The 18167-nt window shown below is 44.8% G+C and overlaps 1 protein-coding gene across 4 annotated transcripts in view; it reads right to left on the reverse strand.

Moving 5' to 3' along the window:
* Window positions 1-18167, reverse strand: part of PBX4 (PBX homeobox 4) — a 42780-nt gene that overhangs the window by 20119 nt on the left and 4494 nt on the right. For all 4 annotated transcript variants that reach the window (XR_013338315.1, XM_077777088.1, XM_077777089.1 and 1 more), the window contains exon 2: window positions 4675-4748. Coding sequence is in view for 3 of the 4 variants with exons in the window: in XM_077777088.1 (XP_077633214.1) it covers window positions 4675-4748 (74 nt within the window). In the remaining variant the exon portion in view is untranslated. The remainder of the gene's footprint in view (window positions 1-4674; window positions 4749-18167) is intronic.

The following is an 18167-nucleotide window of genomic DNA, read 5'->3' on the forward strand; positions in this document are numbered from 1 at the left end:
CAGTCACCAGGAATAGTTCATTCAGGAGAAACCTAAGGACAGTCCTAGAACACAGCACATCCCAGGCCCTGTGCTCACTGGAGGAGACAGATGGCAAAGGCCCACAACCATCATGGGTGCAGTGAGAGTGGCGGATGCACAGACGGCACTGTGGGACTGGTGGCTGCAGGCTGTGAGGCACAGGAAGGGTTCCCTTTCTGAGCCAGGACAGGGTGTGAAAGGGCGGCATGTGTCCTGGCTGTAGGTTACTGGGGTGAGATCTCCATAAAACAAGAGGAAAGTAAGCGTCTGCCCCGAGGCTGCTAGAAGGTTTCGGCGATAATGCCGGGAAGCTTGGAGCTGCCTGACTGCCACCCATACTCCACCGATGCATACTGAGCTTTAAATGCTCTGCAGAAGGGGTGCCTGGGTGGCTCAGTGGGTTAAGCAGCTGACTTCAGCTCAGGCCATGATCTCACAGTTCATGAGTTTGAACCCCGTGTGGGCTCTGTGCTGACAGCTCAGAGCCTGGAGCCTGCTTCAGATTCTGTGTCTCCCTCTCTGTCCCTCCCCAGCTCGTGCTCTGTCTCCCTCTCTCTCAAGAATAAATAAACATTAAAATAATAATACTAAATTAATAAACAAATGCTCTGCACAGTTTTGGTCTTTGCCCTAAAGGCCTCTTGCAGACTTTAGCCAGAGGGGAATGTGAGGAATGTGGGTTAAATCAAGAAGCAGACATGCTGTGTCCCTGCATGAGGAGGCCCAGAAGCCCTGGCTCTCAGGATCACCAGTAACGTGGTGACCCACTGGTGCCAGTGTGCGTCATCAGGGCATTGAATAGTTTTCTTTGGGCTAATACTGGGTCATTCCTGTCACAAGGTTGGGAGAAGCTGAAGCAGAGCCGGGATCTTGTTTATTTTCCTGCCACTTGCATGTTGGACGCACAGTGATCCCACAGCTGCACTTCCTGATCATGAGAGGAGAGACTTGGCCACATTGAACTTGACAACTCAGCCAGACCATGTGAGGTCCGGCTCATGGCAATTGCAGAAAGCTTGTACTTTCCAAGTTTGAGCAGGGCTGTCCCATTCTCGTGCCACCATGTCCCCAAACGCCTTATGCACCCCAATGTTTGAGCCAGTTGGTGGACAGAAAGCCTGATTTTCTGAAGAGTGCCCAGATCTGATGTGTGTGGATTACGCTCTGAACTCTATGGCCTCCTTGGGACTCAGCTTAGGATAAGTCAAAAGCCCCAAGCATGACCTCTGCAGCCTGGAAGGATGGGTCAGGTGACAGCATGGTTTAAGACAGACACCTCAGCTTGTCCTGATGGCGGTAGGTATCAGTCCTTACTTTTTCTCCTGAAACTGTGGAGTCTGAAGCTGATGGACCCCTGCACTCCTGTCCACACATAGAGAATCAGATGGAGCAAAAAAGATGTGCCCAGATGGCACAGCCACAGCTCCCAAGAACTGGCTTCCTGTTCAGTTCCAGCACCTCACGGACGTGATAAACATCATCAAGAACTAAAGCTTCCAGGGTCGCCTGGGTGGCTCAGTTGGTTAAGTGGCTGACTTCGACTCAGATCATGATCTCACGGTTTGTGGTTTCGAGCCCTGTGCCGGGCTCTGTGCTGACAGCTCAGAGCCTAGAGCCTGCTTCAGATTCTGTGTCTCCCTCTCTCTCTCTGTCCCTGCCCTGCTCATGCTCTGTCTCTCAAAAATAAATGTTAAAAAAAAAAAAAAAGAACTTAAGCTTCCTGAGACAACAGTTGATTGAATTACTTTTAAAAGTTGTTTTGATTACTACCAAATTCCATATTTGGAATTTAGCTATTTCACAGAGCTAAGCTGTTGTCCATTAAAACCCTCAGGGTCCCACACCTCCAAGGAGCTAGGATGGCAGAGCCAACCACTGGGGCAGCGGGGAGCCCTGGAAGAGCTTTTGTTATTTTTCCCCCAGGTTACAGGGAAGGGGACAGCACAGCCCAGCAAAAGGTACCAACGCTGGCTGGTTTTTATCAAAGCGACCCACACCACACAATTCAGTAGTGCGGAGGAGCGTGTGACCAGAGCCGGCCTCCCAGGGGAGCGCTGGCATGTGTGGTTTCTTTCAGCCCACAGGACTCTCGGGCTTATTGCTCATTCATTTGTAGGATGATCCAGTCGGTGCAGAACACAGAAGGGAGTGCTGTGCGGGCAAACTTGTTGAAACCCCTACAGAGCCCACCTTTGTGCTTCAGTCTGTAGGGTGAGGGGGCATCTGTGGGGGAGGGCGACCTGGCCCTGGGTGTTGGAGCCTGAGGAAGGCATTACATGGGAGCTGTCACAGCAGTGGCCTGGCGGGGGATGGGGTGAGGACTGAGGGGTGAAAAGAGGTCCACATTTGGGAGGAGGACTGGGTATACAGGGAGGGCAAGGAATAACTGATTAAATATGTAAAAGTACTGGGGCGCCTGGGTGGCTCAGTCGGTTAAGCGTCCGACTTCAGCTCAGGTCATGATCTCACAGTTCGTGAGTTCAAGCTCCACATTGGGCTGGCTGCTGTCAGAGCAGAGCCTGCTTGGCATCCTCTGTCCCCTTCTCTCTGCCCCTCCCCGACTTGTGCTCTCTCAAAAATAAATAAAACATAATGTTTTTTATGTTATCCTCAGTATTTTCACTTATTGTTTTATAAGTGAAACTTATAAACTTATAAAACTTATAAAACAATGAACTTATAAACTTATAAAACTTATGAAACTTATGCAACTTATAAAGCAATAAGTGAAAATACTGAGGATAACAGAAGCAGAAATCTAATTGTGAGGAAACATCAAAATAAACATCAGATAAACCCAAATGGAGGGGTCTGCCTGTGATCTTCTAGAGGGTCAAGGTCATGAAAGCCAATAAAACATGGGTTGTCACACATGGAAAAAGACCAACATGACATGATGTATAACATGAGATCATGGCTTGCATCCTTTTCTATAAAGGACATTATTGGGACAACTGACAAAGCTTAGATAAGGTCTGAGGATTCCATGCTAGTGGCGTTATCAGTGTCGTTCCCTGACTCTGAGGGCTGTCCCAGGGGGAATGCCTTGTTCATTGGAAACAAACACTCAGCTAAGTGTGCAGGGGTCATGGGGCATCTTGGCAGCCACTTATTCCCCAACAGTGCAGGAAGAAAATATATTTGCACTGTTCTTGGAACATTTCTGTAAATCTGTGATTTAGAATAAAAAGTTAAACACACACAAGCAACCTATGAGAACAGACGTACTCAAAGTACAAGGGCTCTGTGAGCCAAGCAGAAGAAAAACTTCCGGGTTACAAGTGCATTCGAAGGTAAAAGAATCAGGGATGAAACACAGCACAGATTGGCTTTTATGAAAAAGGAATGTGGTATAAAAACAGGAGAGAAAATGTTGACTGCTACCTGGGTTGGGAGCACCATGAAGAGCCACCATGAAGTATCTCTTTGGTTTTTTTTTTTTGTTCTGTTTTGTTTAATTTTCTTTGTTTGTTTATTTATTTTTGACACAGAGAGAGACAGAGCACGAGTGGGGGAGGGGCAGAAAGAGAGGGAAACACAGAATCCGAAGCAGGCTTCAGGCTCTGAGCTGTCAGCACAGAGCCCGACGTGGCACTTGAACTCATGAACCGTGAGATCATGACCTGAGCTGAAGTCAGATGTCTAACCAACTGAGCTACTTAGGGGCCCCATGAAGTATTTCTTTGAACTAATAGGGTTCCCCACAAATGTCAGTCCCACCAAATGACCGAGCAGTTCTCAACCAAAGTGTGAAGGTTGTAGATGATGAAGAAAGACTGAGCCACAGATCAAAAGAGACCAAGGAAACAGGATGACAAAATGCAATGTGGGAGGGTGGACTGGAGAAAGGGCGTTAGGGCACAGACGGTAAATCTGAATAGTCTGTTGTTCGGTGGAAGAGCACTGTACCAAGGTTAACGCCTTGGTCTTGATCATCACGCCACGGTTCTCAAGGTGTTGACACTAGAGGAAGCTGGGAGAAGGGTATAGGAGAACTCTCTTACTATTTTTCAACTTTCCCGCAAATCTAAAATTAATTCAAAATAAAGTGATTTTTATTTTAACAAAAGGATTTGCAGTGGCAGGCGGCTTCCATGGGGATTACTTTGAATGCTTAAAACAATGAAATCATTATTACTCTACTTTTCTAATTCTATCATCTTTTTTAAAAAAATTATTTATTTTAAGAGAGTGAGTTGGGGAGGGGCAGAGAGAACAGGAGAGAAAGGACCCCAAGCAGGCTCAGCGCTGTCGGCACATCCCATGTGAGATGGGAACCCATGAACCGTGAGATGGTGGCTTGAGCTGAAATCAAGAGTCGGGTGCTTAACAGACCAAGCCATCCAGGTGTCCCTTATTCTTTTCTTTTTCCAAAACAATGGAATGCCACAGGCCTCTTAGGTCTCCCTTAAGAGCAATGCAGCTGCTTGTTACTTACTGGCAATAGTATTTCCAGTTACAGACTGCAAAATTAATGGGTGTAAGACACAACACCGATACACCAGAAAACAGGGAGCTGACAAGGCAGAAAGGAAGCATCTGAACCATCTACTGCCAAAGAGAGACGTGGAAGGCAAGATGGCTACATCAGAAACAGAGGGTATGTGGTTGTCATGGTCCTGGAGCCACAAAAAAGTCATCTCAAGGGCCTACCTGTCTTTTCCTTGATCTCACAGAGCACACTGAAAAGAGCGGGCTTCATCCGATGGCAATTCAGAGCGTGCTTTCTGAAAGAGAAGCAACAGAAGAGAGCGTGAGAAAGAGGAGCCACCCCGTCCAGGAGAGTAGAGATCCTTCATATGGACCCTGCCGGTTCTGTTGAAAATTGCTCTTGTGAAGTTACAGTACAAAAGCATTTATACGAATTTCACTTTGTAAAATTCAAATAGAGCAATGCACAAATATTCAAAACATTTCCTTTACATAAAGTTTTTTAAAAAAATGTTTATGTAGTTTTGAGAGGGAGAGCATGAGTGAGGAAGGGACAGAGGCAGAGGGGACAGAGGATGTGAAGCGGCTCTGTGCTGACAGTAGTGAGCCTGATGTAGGGCTAGAACTCAAACTGCAAGATTGTGACCTGAGCTGAAGTTGGATGCTCAACCAACTGAGCCACTCAAGTGCCCCACATGAAAAATTTTAAACAATGCAAATTTAAATAAAGCAAATAACTTGTCAAGAGCTATGAACTTTGGGGGCACCTGAGTGTCTCAATAGGTTAAGCGTCCGACTCCTGATTTTGGCTCAGGTCATGATCTCACCATTGTGGGATCAAGCCCCACGTCGGGCTCAGCATTGTACACAGAACCTGCTTGGGATTCTCTCTCCCTATCTCTCTGCCCCTCCCCCACTCATGCTCTGTCTGTCTTTGTCTCAAAAATAAACATTAAAAAAAATGATCCAGTGATTTCAAAGCTGTGTCCACACTACTGCCCGGGTGCGGCACTTTGACGCATAAGCAGAAACGCCAGCCATCCTACCCCGGTGTTGTGAGAGGTTAACTCAGTAGGTGTTTGCTGAGCAGCCACTATGTGCCATCCACCATTTTAGTGTCGCAGACACAGACAGATGAGGTTCCTACCTATGTGGCAGTCAAGAGGGAGCGAGCGAGAGACATCAAATGCATGCACAAACAAGACAACCCTGAGCCACGGCAGGAGCTTTGTGGCAACCAACTAGAATGAGGGCTAGAAGGCCTATTGGAGTTTGCATATCTCTGATGTGACCTCAACGCTGAGATCAGAATGACAAGTAGTCAGGCAGGAAATGAGAGGCTGAAGAGAGTAATAATTTAGGTGGAAGAAACAGCCAGTGCAGAGGCCGAGTGAGAACACACTTGGCTTTTTAAGAGACCAGGATGCTGTAGGATAAGGAGGGAGGGAGAGAGCCATGAGGTGAAGTTAGGCAAAGGGGGATCACCTAGAAGAGCCTTGTCAGTCAGGGGAACAACTCTGGCTTTTGTTTGCCGGTGATGGGGATTGGCAGAAGAATGGCCCCCAAAGATGTCCATGTGCTAATCCTCAGAATATGTTACACGGGAAAAAGAACTCAGTGGGTGTGATAAGGTTAAGGACCTTGAGTTGGGGAGATTAGCCTGGATTACCCAGATGGGCCCCATGTAATCACCCAAGTCCTTACAAGTGGACAACCTCTTCTAGCTGTGGGCAGAGAGAGATTCGGTGACACAGAGTCAGAGACACTATGTTGTTGGCTCTGAAGACAGGGGAAGAAAACTACAAGCCAAGGAATGCAGGTGGCTTCCACAGGCTGGAAAAGGCAAGGAAATGGGCTCTCCCCCTATGGCCTCCAGAAGGAAGGCAGCCCTGCCAAGGAGAGACGCATGGTGGACTTGTAACCTATAGAAATGGCAAATGATAAATAAGTTTGTGTTTTTAAGTCACTAAATAGTGGTCATTTGTTACAGTGGCAACAGAAAACCATTACAGGAGTGTCCAACTTGGGCTCACTGTCATGATTTCACAGTGCATGAGTTCAAGCACCACGTCAGGCTTGCTGCTGTCAGCACAGAGCCTGCTTTGGATCCTCTTCTCCCACCCCTCTCCGCCCCCCCACTTTCCCCCACTCTTGCATGCTCTCTCTCAAAAATAAACAAATGTTTAAAAATAAAAAGAGCTGGACATTTAACCGACAGAGCTACTCAGGTGCCACAAGGAAATGCCAAACTGTTATAAAGTGGCTGCACCATTTTCCATTCCCATCAGCAACTAATTAGGGTTCCAATTTCTCCACATCCTCACCCACACTTGCTCTCTTTTATTATAGCCATACCAGTAGGTGTGAGGCAGTATCTCATTGTGGTTTTGATTTACATTTCTCTAAAGACTAATGACATTGAGCATCTTTGCACATGTTCACTAGCCATTCTTTTTTGGGGAAATGTCTATTCAAATTCTTTGCTCATTCTTTAATTGGGTGATGTCTTTTTTATTGCTGAATTGTAAGAGTTCTTTATATTTTCTGGATACTATATGCTTTGTAAAAATACGATTTACAATTTTTTCTCCCATTCTGTGAGTTGTCTTTTTACTTTCTTGATAGTGTCCTTTGAAGCACAAAAGTTTTTCACTTAGTGAGATCCAATTTATGTATTCTTTTGTTTGTGCTTTAGACACTAAGAAACTGTTGTTTAATTCAAGTTTATGAATATTTATGCATATGTTTTCTTCTAAGAGTTTTACAGGGCTAGCTCTTACACTTAGGTATTTGATCCATTTGAGTTAATTTTTGAATTTTTTTTTATGTTTTATTTATTTCTGAGAGAGAGAGAGAGAGAGAGAGAGAGAGAGAGCATGAGCAGGGGAGGGTGAGAGAGGGAGGGAGATACAGAATCTGAAGCAGGCTCCAGGCTCTGAGCTAGCCATCAGCACAGAGCCCGACGTGGGGCTTGAACCCACGAACCTTGAGATCATGACCTGAGCCGAAGCTAGACGCTCAACCGACTGAGCCACCCAGGCACCCCATTTGAGTTAATTTTTGTATATGGTGTTAAGTAAGGATTCAAATTCATTCCTTTTTTCAATGTTTGTTTGTTTATTTATTTATTTATTTAAATATTTATTCTTGAGAGAGAGAGAGACAGAGTGTGAGCAGGGAAGGGGCAAAGAGAGGGAGGGAGACACAGAATTTGAAACAGGCTTTAGGTTCTGAGTTGTCAGCACAGAGCCAGATGTGGGGCTCAAACTCATGACCAGGAGATAATGACCTGAGCCAAAGTCGGCAGCTTAACCAACTAAGCCACCCAGGTGCCCCAGTGTTTAGTTATTTTTGAGAGAGAGAGAGAGAGGAGCTGAGAGAGAGGGAGACAGAGAATCTGAAGTAGGCTTGGAGCTGTCAGCGCAGGCCCCAATAGGGGGCTCAAACTCATGAACCATGAGATCATGGCTTGAGCTGAAGTCAGATGCTTAACTAACTAAGCCAACCAGATATCCCTTCAAATTAATTCTTTTCCATGTGCAGATCCAGTTTTTCCAGACCATTTGTTGAAAAGACTATTCATTCCCCACTCAATGGTCTTAGCACCCTTGTAGAAGATCAATTGGCCATATATGTATGGGTTTATTTCTGCATTTTCAACTCTGTTCCACCGATCTATTGCCTATCTTTAAGTGAACTGCATTTTTAAAAGATCACTGCGGCTGCTCTTAGACTGGAATGGAAGGCAAAGGGTGGAACCAGGAACGCCAGTCTGGAGGCTATTACAGCAGGAATAGTCCAGAAATCCTGCTGGCTTAGTTATGGTAGTAGACATAAAAAGCAGACAGATCTTGGGCTGCCTGGCTGGCTCAGTCAGTGGAGCATATGACTTGACCTCGGCATCCTGAGGTTGAGCCCCATGTTGGGCATGAAGACTACTTAAAAAAAAAAAAATAGGCAGAGGGGTCCCTGGGTGGCTCAGTTGATTAAGCATCTGATTCTGGCTCAGGTCATGATCTCATGGCTCATGAGTTTGGGCCCCATGTCGGGCTCTGGGTGACAGCTCAGAAGCCTGGAGCCTGCTTCGGATTCTGTGTCTCCCTCTCTCCCTGCCTCTCCCCTGCTTATGCTCTGTCTATCAAAAATAAACAAACATTAAAAAAATAATAAATTAAAAAAATAGGCAGATCTTTGACTTCAGCAATGAAATCAACAGGACTCCTGACAAACTGGTGTGGGGTTTGGGAGAAAGAGGTGATTCAAGGATAACGACTACTAGTTTTAGGCCTGAGCAATTGCACGAAAGGAGATACCATTAACTACCATTGGGGAGACTGGTTTAGGGAAGAAGGCAGCAGGTTCAGGGAAGAAGGGTCTGGAAGGCAGAGCTGTGCCTTGATCAGGTTACATCTGAGATTGCTATGAGCTACCCAGGAGGAGGTACATGGACATGAACTCAAGGCTGGAGATAAGCAATATAAAGATGGGGAGTCATGGGCATAGAGATGGCACTTTAAGCCACAAGCCTTGAGGAAATCATCATAAGGGAATATAGATAGAAAGGGGTCTATGCCCCAGACCCAAGCCTGTGGACTTACAGAAGTCAAGCAGAGAAAACCTTGCAGAAAAGACGGGGACTGCATTGCCAGTAAGGAGGAACCAAGAAAAACAGTTTCAAGGAGAAAAGAGCAATCTGTGAGAAATACTTCTTAGAGGCAAAGCGAGAGAAGAATCCAGAAGAGACCTTGGATTTAGCCACCTAGAGGTCAGCAATGACTCATCAGAGGGAGGAGAGGGTTGGGAGAGAATGGGTGGGGGAGAGGAAGTAGAAGTAGCAACCTCAAATGCAGGAGAGGAAAGAAATGCAGGATGTGTTTAAAGAAAAGGTGTGTAGTATGTTTTGTTTTTCTTCTGTGTGTTATGAATGCTCTGACATCCTGGGGCTGGGAGAAACTGTCCCTCCCAGCACAAGCTAATTCCAGAGCTTGCCGGAGAACATGCCTTTCCTACAAACCCCAATCCTAAGCCCATACCCCCAACCACTTTCTTTTTTTTTTTTTTAATTTTTAAAAATGTTTTATTTATTTCTGAGAGAGAGAGAGAGACAGTGTGAGCAGGGGAGGGTCAGAGAGAGAGAGAGACACAGAATCTGAAACAAGCTCCAGGCTCTGAGCTGGCAGTCAGCACAGAGCCCGACGCGGGGCTCGAACCCATGAACCGTGAGATCATGACCTGAGCCGAAGTTGGACGCTTAACCGACTGAGCCACCGAGGTGCCCCCCAACCACTTTCTTTATCCACCTCTCAGCACCAGCCAATACTCCCCCTGCCCTAAATTTCCACATGGCCAGCTAACAGACAGTTAGTGACAGCTGCTATAGCCCAGAGCCTGCGGTAAATATTTACACTGCCCAATTGTAAACTTGCTCAAACTTGCCTGCCCTGGTTTGCCCATTCCTTCCCTTGGAAATTACACTAAAGATTCTGGGCCATGCTTTCCCCACACTCCCTCCTCCTGACGGGTTTTGGTGCTTCCCGGTGTGGCCCTGTCCCCTCCCCTCGGGAACTGTAAGTAATAAACTTCTTTCAAAGTTGTCTCCATGTCTGTCATTTTCCCATAGCTAATTAAAACAAATCCCAGCTACAAATCAAGATGGGGGGTGAGGGAAGTCAAGGGAGGTTTTTGGCTGTTGTTCTTTGTGTGTTGTTAAAGACAGAAGACACTTGCACATGTTTAGATGCCAAAGAACCAGCCTGGAGGGGGAATTTGATGACGTAAGAGAGTGAGGGTAATTGTAAATGCAGTGGTGTGTCCCTGTGTCCAAACATCTGTGAACTCTGACAAAGCACCATGGCATCTAGTTTAACATTTACTGTTATCGTGACTTTAAATCTTGTAATGCTATCATCTAAGTATCCAGTATTAAAAGATGCTGCCAAGGATGGATAATGTACCTGAAAATTGGTAACTTCATGATCGAAGTCAAATACAATGAACACTATGACGAAGGCCAAACATTTGCCACGACTCCTTACACCGTCAGTCTACGGGAGTGTCCTTGTTTCTAGGTGCCTTCCAAATTCACCATGCATCCCCCCCACCCTGTGGAATGCCTTTCAAAAGGCTAGATTTGGGGTGCAGGAATCAGATCTCCATCTCTGAACCTCAAATATGAAAATGTCTGTGGGTCATGGAGGAGGGCACTTGTGGGGATGAGCACTGGGTGTTATATGGAAATCAACTTGACAATAAATTATTAAAAAAAAAACGAAAAAGAAAATGTCATGGGGGATGTGATTTGATCTGCAAATCTAAATCCAAATATTAATCTTCCTTATGCAGTGCACGGTAACTGATTACACTGGGTATTCAGCCTGGAATGTTTTCCTTCTATAGAAGCAGTATTAGCATTAATGACATGGACTCCAGCTCGAGCCTGTTATCTTCTGTAAATGTAATTCTAAAAATGCAAGGAAAGAAAATGAAGTCAGCTGTTCTGTTTCCTAAAGGGAACTCTAGGAATGTTTATCCCCAGCTCAGTTTGCTGCTTAATGAAACATCGTACTTTAGATACAAGTATAAATAAATTAAAAAAATTTTTTAACGTTTATTTATTTTTGAGAGAGAGAGAGAGAGAGAGCGCGCGCGCGCATGCGTGTGAGCAGGGGAGGGGAAGAGAGAGAGGCACACAGAATCTGAAGCAGGCTCCAGGCTCTGAGGTGTCCCCCCCGATGCGAGGCTTGAACTCACAAACCGCGAGATCACGACCTGAGCCGAAGTCAGATGCTCAATCGACTGAGCCCCCCCCAGGTGCCCCTAAAGTACCTTTTAATACACACAAAATAATTTCACAGGATTTTTTGTCGTTTATAATGAAAAGTAAACAAATGTCTAAGCTTTGGGCATGATCTTGGCCTAGAGGTGATCAAGCAGCTGACAGAAAACTATCAATGACTATTTAAATAGAGTGGGGACAGTCCAGTACGGGGACAGTCCAGGATGTTCACAGCATTATGGACATTCCGAAGGTGACTCCTAATGAGCACAATCCTCTTTTCTTGTTACAGAAGAACCTGTGACTTGCAAAGAGACAAAGAGGATGTGACAGCCTTTCCCATGCTTATGTTACATTATCCACAGCTCCATCTAAGCGGACTAGAGAGCATCACCTGCGGGCCCTGTTGCCAGCTGCCGTGTCGTGAGAGCCAGTGGCAGGAACTAGAAGTAGCCCCCAGCTGTCAGCCAGCAAGAGAACAGGAACCTCAGTCCCATAACCGCAAGGAACTGAATTCTGCCAACAATCCCACAAGATGCAGGAGGACCCTAAGCTCCAGATAGGACCACAGCCCAGACAACATCTTGACTCCAGCCTCGGGAGACCCTGAGCAGAGGTCCCAGCTCAGCTGTGCCCAGATTCCCGACCCACGGAAACTGAGATCACAAATGTATGTTGTTTCAGACCACTAAATTTACTTTTTAAAAATTCTTTAAAAATAAGAGGGGAGGCGCCTGGGTGGCTAGGTTGCTTAGGCATCCGACTTCAGTTCAGGTCATGATCTCATGGTTCATGAGTTTGAGCCCTGCATTGGGGTCTGTCCTGACAGCTCGGAGCCTGCTTGGGATTTTCTGTTCCTCCCCGCTCCCACCTCTGCTCCTCCCCCACTCACTTGCCTCCTCTCTCTCAAAATAAATAAACTTTAAAAAATACCACTAGGGGGGCATCTAGGTGGCTCAGTCAGTTGGGCATCTGACTTCGGCTCAGGTCATGATCTCATGGTTTGTGGGATCGAGCCCTACATCAGGCCTTGTGCTGACAGCCTGGACCCTGGTTCAGATTCTGTGTCTGCCTCTCTCTCTGTCCCTCCTCTGCTCACCCTCTGTCTCTCTTTTCAAAAATAAATAAACATTAAACAATTTTAAAAACCACTAGGTTTATGGTAATTTGTTATATAGGAAGAGATCTGACACAACTGAAGAGATTGTAAGCCAGTCAACAGGACTATGGGAAGAAAAAAGGGGTCTATGCTGATATCCGTAGCAAGTACATGAGATGTTCTACCCAATCCAAGTATCTGCATTAAAAAACAAAATGTTAATGTTTATGAAAAAAGGAAAATTCCAATAAATGATAAATAATAAATCCTTTGAATAATTAAAGATACTTTTGGGGCACCTGGGTGGCTCAGTTGGTTAAGCATCCAACTTTGGCTCAAACATGATCTCTCAGTTTGAGTTTGAGCCCTGCATCGAGCCCCACATCGGGCTCTGCACTTGGTGTGGAGCTTGCTTGGAATTCTCTTTCTTCCCACCTCTCTCTGTCCCTCCCTCCCTCACGCTATCTCAAAATAAATAAAACTTAAATAAACAAATAAAGGGGGCAACTGGGTGGCTCAGTTGGTTGAGCATCTGACTTCAGCTCAGGTCATGATCTCATGGTTCATGAGTTCGAGCCCCATGTTGGGCTCTGTGCTGAAAGCTCAGAGCCTGGAGCCTGCTTTGGATGTAGGCTCATGTTCTATCTCTGTCTCTCAAGAAATGAATAAATGTTTAAAAAAACAAAGATAATTGTGAGGCTCTTTCTAATATTTTAATGTTTTATTTATTTCTGAAAGAGACAGCATGAGCAGGTGAGGGTCAGAGAGAAAGGGAGATACAGGATCTGAAACAGGCTCCAGGCTCCAGGCTCTGAGCTAGCTGTCAGCACAGAGTCCGACACAGGACTCAAACCCAGGAACCGTGAGATCATGACCTGAACTGAAGTCAGACACTTAACCGACTGAGCCACCCAGGTGCCCCTTGAGGCTCTTTCTAAATTAAATTAAATTAAAACAAAGCAGCACTGTGAATATCCTTTTAAAACCAATGCTAAGAATCTATACCAAAACAGAGTTATATAAGAATCACTCCAGGGGCGCCTGGGTGGCTTAGTTGGTTGGGCGTCCGACTTTCGCTTAGGTCATGATCTTGCGGTTCGTGGGTTCGAGCCCCGCGTTGGGCTCTGTGCTGACTGCCAGCTCAGAGCCTGGAGCCTGTTTTGGAGTCTGTGACTCCCTGTCTCTCTGACCCTCCCCTGCTCACGCTCTCTCTCTCTCTCCTAGAAATAAATAAAAATATTTAAAAAAAAAAAAAAGAATCACTCCAGAAAATGAATGTATAGAGCTTTATCCTCTCTAACCTCATTTATTCAATATTTATAGGACATTTATTTAGGAACTACTATATGCTGGTCACTATATCAGGAGAAAGGAACATAGAAATGAAAAGAACATAAGCCACATTCTGGCTTCTAGCAACAGTATATTATAGCTCCTAATTTTGGCTGGAACTTACTTTTACTTTTCCAAAATATGGAACAATCTACTTTCCTTAACAAGGTATCATTTTAAATTACCAAGGAATTTAAAGATTTACTGAGATTTAAAGATATTCTGAGATATATTCTACCTCATAGAACAGGATACTTCTTGAAAAATCTTCCCTGAGGGGCGCCTGGGTGGCTTAGTTGGTTAAGTGTCTGACTTTCACTTAGGTCATGATCTCATGGTTCGTGGGTTCGAGCCCCACGTCGGGCTCTGTCCTGACTGCCGGCTCAGAGCCTGGAGCTTGTTTCAGAGTCTGTGACTCCCTCTCTCTCTGACTCTCCCCTGCTCACGATGTCCCTCTCTCTCTCTCCTAGAAATAAATAAAACATTAAAAAAAAAAAAAAGAAAGAAAAATCTTCCCTGAGAGCAACAATGATTCTAATGCCTTGATCAAAGATGGAATCAGATCTCCTTAATTATTCTCATTTCTAGAAAGATTTGTTCAGCTGACAAAAACCGTTAACGATATCATGCACCTCCCAGAGACAGATCTAGGTACAGAACAAAAGTTAGAAGACATGATGGGGCACCTGGGTGGCTCAGTTGGTTGAGCATCTGCCTTTGGTTCAGGTTGTGATCTCATGGTTCGTGAGTTCGAGCCTCATGTTGGGCTCTGTGCTGACATCTTGGAGCCTGGAGCTTGCTTTGGATTCTGTGTCTTCCTTTCTCTCTGCCCCTCTCCCATTTGCAATCTCTCTCTCTCAGAAATAAACAGTAAAAAAACTTTTTTAATTAGAAGACATGAATTCTTAAGTAATAGAACTTGGATGGAAAGCCTAGAAATTCACAGAGGGTCCCAAGTTCGAGGAAGGAACAACAGCCCAGGACTCAGAGGCCAGCATTTCAAAATAAGGTTCCCTGTAACAGTGAAATTGGGAAAAATCATTCCATTAACAGAAGCCATCAATCACTGGTAAAGGTCACTCTAAAAACAAGCATAAAAGCAAAAAACCTAAAATGGCTAGATGAGTCGGGGTTGAGATTATATATGGATCTCCAAGTTCAACCATGGAAATTATTACAGTAATTTAGCAAAATGAAACCTTGGATCAGGAGCTAGTTTTGGCACCAGAAAAGGTGGGGGGGGGGTAGTGGGATTCTTTCACATGATGCAAGAAAAAAATCTGCAGAACTTGAATAAAGGAATGACCTTTAAAATGAATAAATTTAAGTCTGTGAAAAGCTCACTGTAATGTCCTTATTTCTTAATCTGTCCTTGGACTGGTTACAATCAATACTACTGCTAAATTTCTTACTCAAAACCACGACTTTTGGTCTCTCTCCTGCTCAGAAAGGTGATGTGGCTTCCCACTGCCCCTTGGCAAGGCATTCAAGGCACTTCACCAGCTTCTCTCTGACCCTCTCCGTCCTCTGTATTTGGGGAAGTCCTACTCCTCTTTTCCGTGCAAGACTGATGGCTGGCCTGTCTCATCCTGGATTCCTTACTCCTCAACCCCCTCCATTCCCTTTATTTATTTAAAAATTGTTGAACGTTTATTTATTTTTGAGAAACAGACAGACAGACAGACAGACAGGAGTAGGGGAGGGGCAGAGAAAGAGGGAGACACAGAATCCATAACAGGCTCCAGGCTCTGAGCTGTCAGCACAGAGCCGGATGCAGGGCTTGAACTCATGAACCGTGAGATCATGACCCAAGCTGAAACTGGGGTGTTTAACCAACTGATCCACTCAGGTGCCCCGTGAAACTTTTCTAAAACATTCTGCATGTTGCTTTACTTAATAAAACCACTTCAAAAGGGATTTTGCTGTGATCCTAGAGTTTAGATAGCTTTTAGGAAATTGTTTTAAAACCGTCTAAATTCAACTCCTAGGGAAAGTACTCCAGAGACAGCAAGACTTTCCTTTGGCACTAGACCAAGCCAAGCTGGGCATGTTAACCCTCAGAGCAAAGCTAAAACCTACAAGCAGGCTAAGAACAGAGTGCTGGCACTAGGTTGCTAGGATCTAATGAACCTTCTTAAGGATGATGAAAAGAAAAATTTCAACTCTGAAATTCTACTTCCCAGATTTGGACTAGTATATCCTGTCTTGCTAACACTGTCTAGCTTTGGGAAATTCCGAACCATAAATTCCTCCTCTGACTCCCCATATGCTTTGAACAGGCAGGCTGAAAGCTGAACGCTCACTGACATGCATTCCAGAACTGGAATACGGGGACACAGACCTTTAGAAAAGGGGCACACCATTCAGTTGACAGTTTATGCTTTGCCACTTGGGTAAGTTCTAAAGATAGTCAAAATGAGGTCATCTCTTTTTATTTAATAATTAGAATTTAGTCCATATTACAGGCAATGTCAATCTGCAGAAATATTGGAGGAATAAAGGAAGTCATGCAAATTTCCACTGGTAGAAAATATCTAGCATGTTGTATATGTAAAAGTCAAATTAAGAAAAAATTCAGGGGTGCCTGGGTGGCTCAGTCGGTTCAGGTCATGATCTCACCATTCATGGTTTTGAGTCCCCTGTTGGGCTTTGTGCTGACAGGTAGGAACCTAGAGCCTGCTTCAGATTCTGTGTCTCCCTTTCTCTCTGCCCCTCCCCTGATGCCATGTGTGTGGGGTGTGTGTGTGTGTGTGTGTGTGTGTGTGTGTGAAAAATAAATAAACATTAAAAAATTAAAAATTAAAAAAAAGAAAAAAAATCCAGAGAGGGGAGCCTGGGTGACTCAGTCGGTTAAGCATCCAACTTTGGCTCAGGTCATGATCTCATGGTTTGTTAGTTGGAGCCCCACATCAGGGTCTCTGCTATCAGCACAGAGCCGGCTAGGGACCCTCTGTCCCCCATCTCTTGCCGCCCCTCCCCCACTCATTTTCTCTGTCTCAAAATAAACTTTAAAAAAGAAAAAGCAAACATTCAGAGAAATCTTCTCTTCCTAAGAAAAGCTGTGAAGGCCCTTAATTGTAGTACCCTTTATGTTGCCTAAAAGCCAACTTCTGAATGTAATCTTTATAGTGTCAAATACATCACTCCATGTACCAAATTTTCTGCTTCTAAACAAATATAACAATGCCTATTCTCCACCATCTCTTTATTCACTATATATAAAGGGGTTTTGCCCTAAAAACCTATTCCCGCCCCCAGCAGTCACTTGCTATTACACTCAAGTTCTACAAACACAAATTGGGGCTGTGGTTTTATAGACACTATAAAGGAAATACAGAAGCAGCCCTGGAACTTCCACAACCTGAGTTCCTTAGGTTGAAAATGTAAATAGAGCCTGAAACAACAGGGTATTATGGCCCCAAGCCAAGATTTTCATTAAGAAGAAAAAAAAATCAACTATTTTCTGAATTTTCTTCCTTCATTTTGAATGTTCTTTCCATATTGAGTAGGCAAAACGATGCTAATATGTGACCCTTGTGACTAATTTAAAATCCATATGCCCACAAACACAACTTAGGCTCCAAAATAACTTCATTTGTCAGATTAACCAACTACTAGGTAAACTGATTCATGAAAATAGAAATAAATGGGACACTATTATCTCCACTCTTGAGAGTTCCACCTCTCGAAGTGTGGTTTGGGATCCGTTGTGTTGGCACCCTTGGGAGCTTGTTAGAAATGTGAACTCTTGGGCTCCATCGGGACCTGCTACATTAGAACTTCCACTGCAGTAAGATTCCCACAAAAATCCCCTGCATGTCCAGCCTGAGAAGAACTGCACTAAAGCTCCACGATCCAGTATTTTCTGCAATTCTGGAAATGTTCTCTGTGCTAATATGGTAGCCACTAGTTTCATATAGCTATTGAGCACTTGAACTGTAGCTAGTGCGACTGAGGGACTGAGTGTTTAATTTTATTTAATTTGAATTCATTTTAATTTAAAAAGACACATAGTGAGTGGCTACCACATTGCACACTACAGCTGTCTGGCGGGTCAGTGTGCACCTGCAAGCAAAGGGTCAAGAAGTGACCACTACAGCCGAATCCACCAACCCAGAAACAAGTAACACAACTCGCCTGTCGCTCCAACACGCAGAACAACCCGAAGGCCAGTCCTCTTCAGCTGCCTCTCCCAGGACATCGGGTATGGGGCATGCATCTCCAGTCATAGTTTTTAAAACACATTTTAATTTATTTACTTTGAAAGAGAAAGCACAAGTAGGGGAGGAACAGAGAGAGAGGGGGAGAAAGAGAGAGAATCCCAAGCAGGCTCCACACTGTCAGCACAGAGCCCAACGTGGGTCTCGAACCCACAAACGGTGAGATCATGACTTGAGCTGAAATCAAGAGTCGGACGCTGAACCGACTGAGCCCCCCAGGCATCCCTAGAGCAGAGATCTCCAGAAGACACTGTGAGCATTCTGCTTCCTTTCTCAATCAGGTTTCCAA

This window comes from Crocuta crocuta, unplaced genomic scaffold (assembly GCF_008692635.1).
Source record: "Crocuta crocuta isolate KB4526 unplaced genomic scaffold, BGI_CrCroc_1.0 scaffold77, whole genome shotgun sequence".
NCBI classification, from domain to species: Eukaryota; Metazoa; Chordata; class Mammalia; order Carnivora; family Hyaenidae; genus Crocuta; species Crocuta crocuta.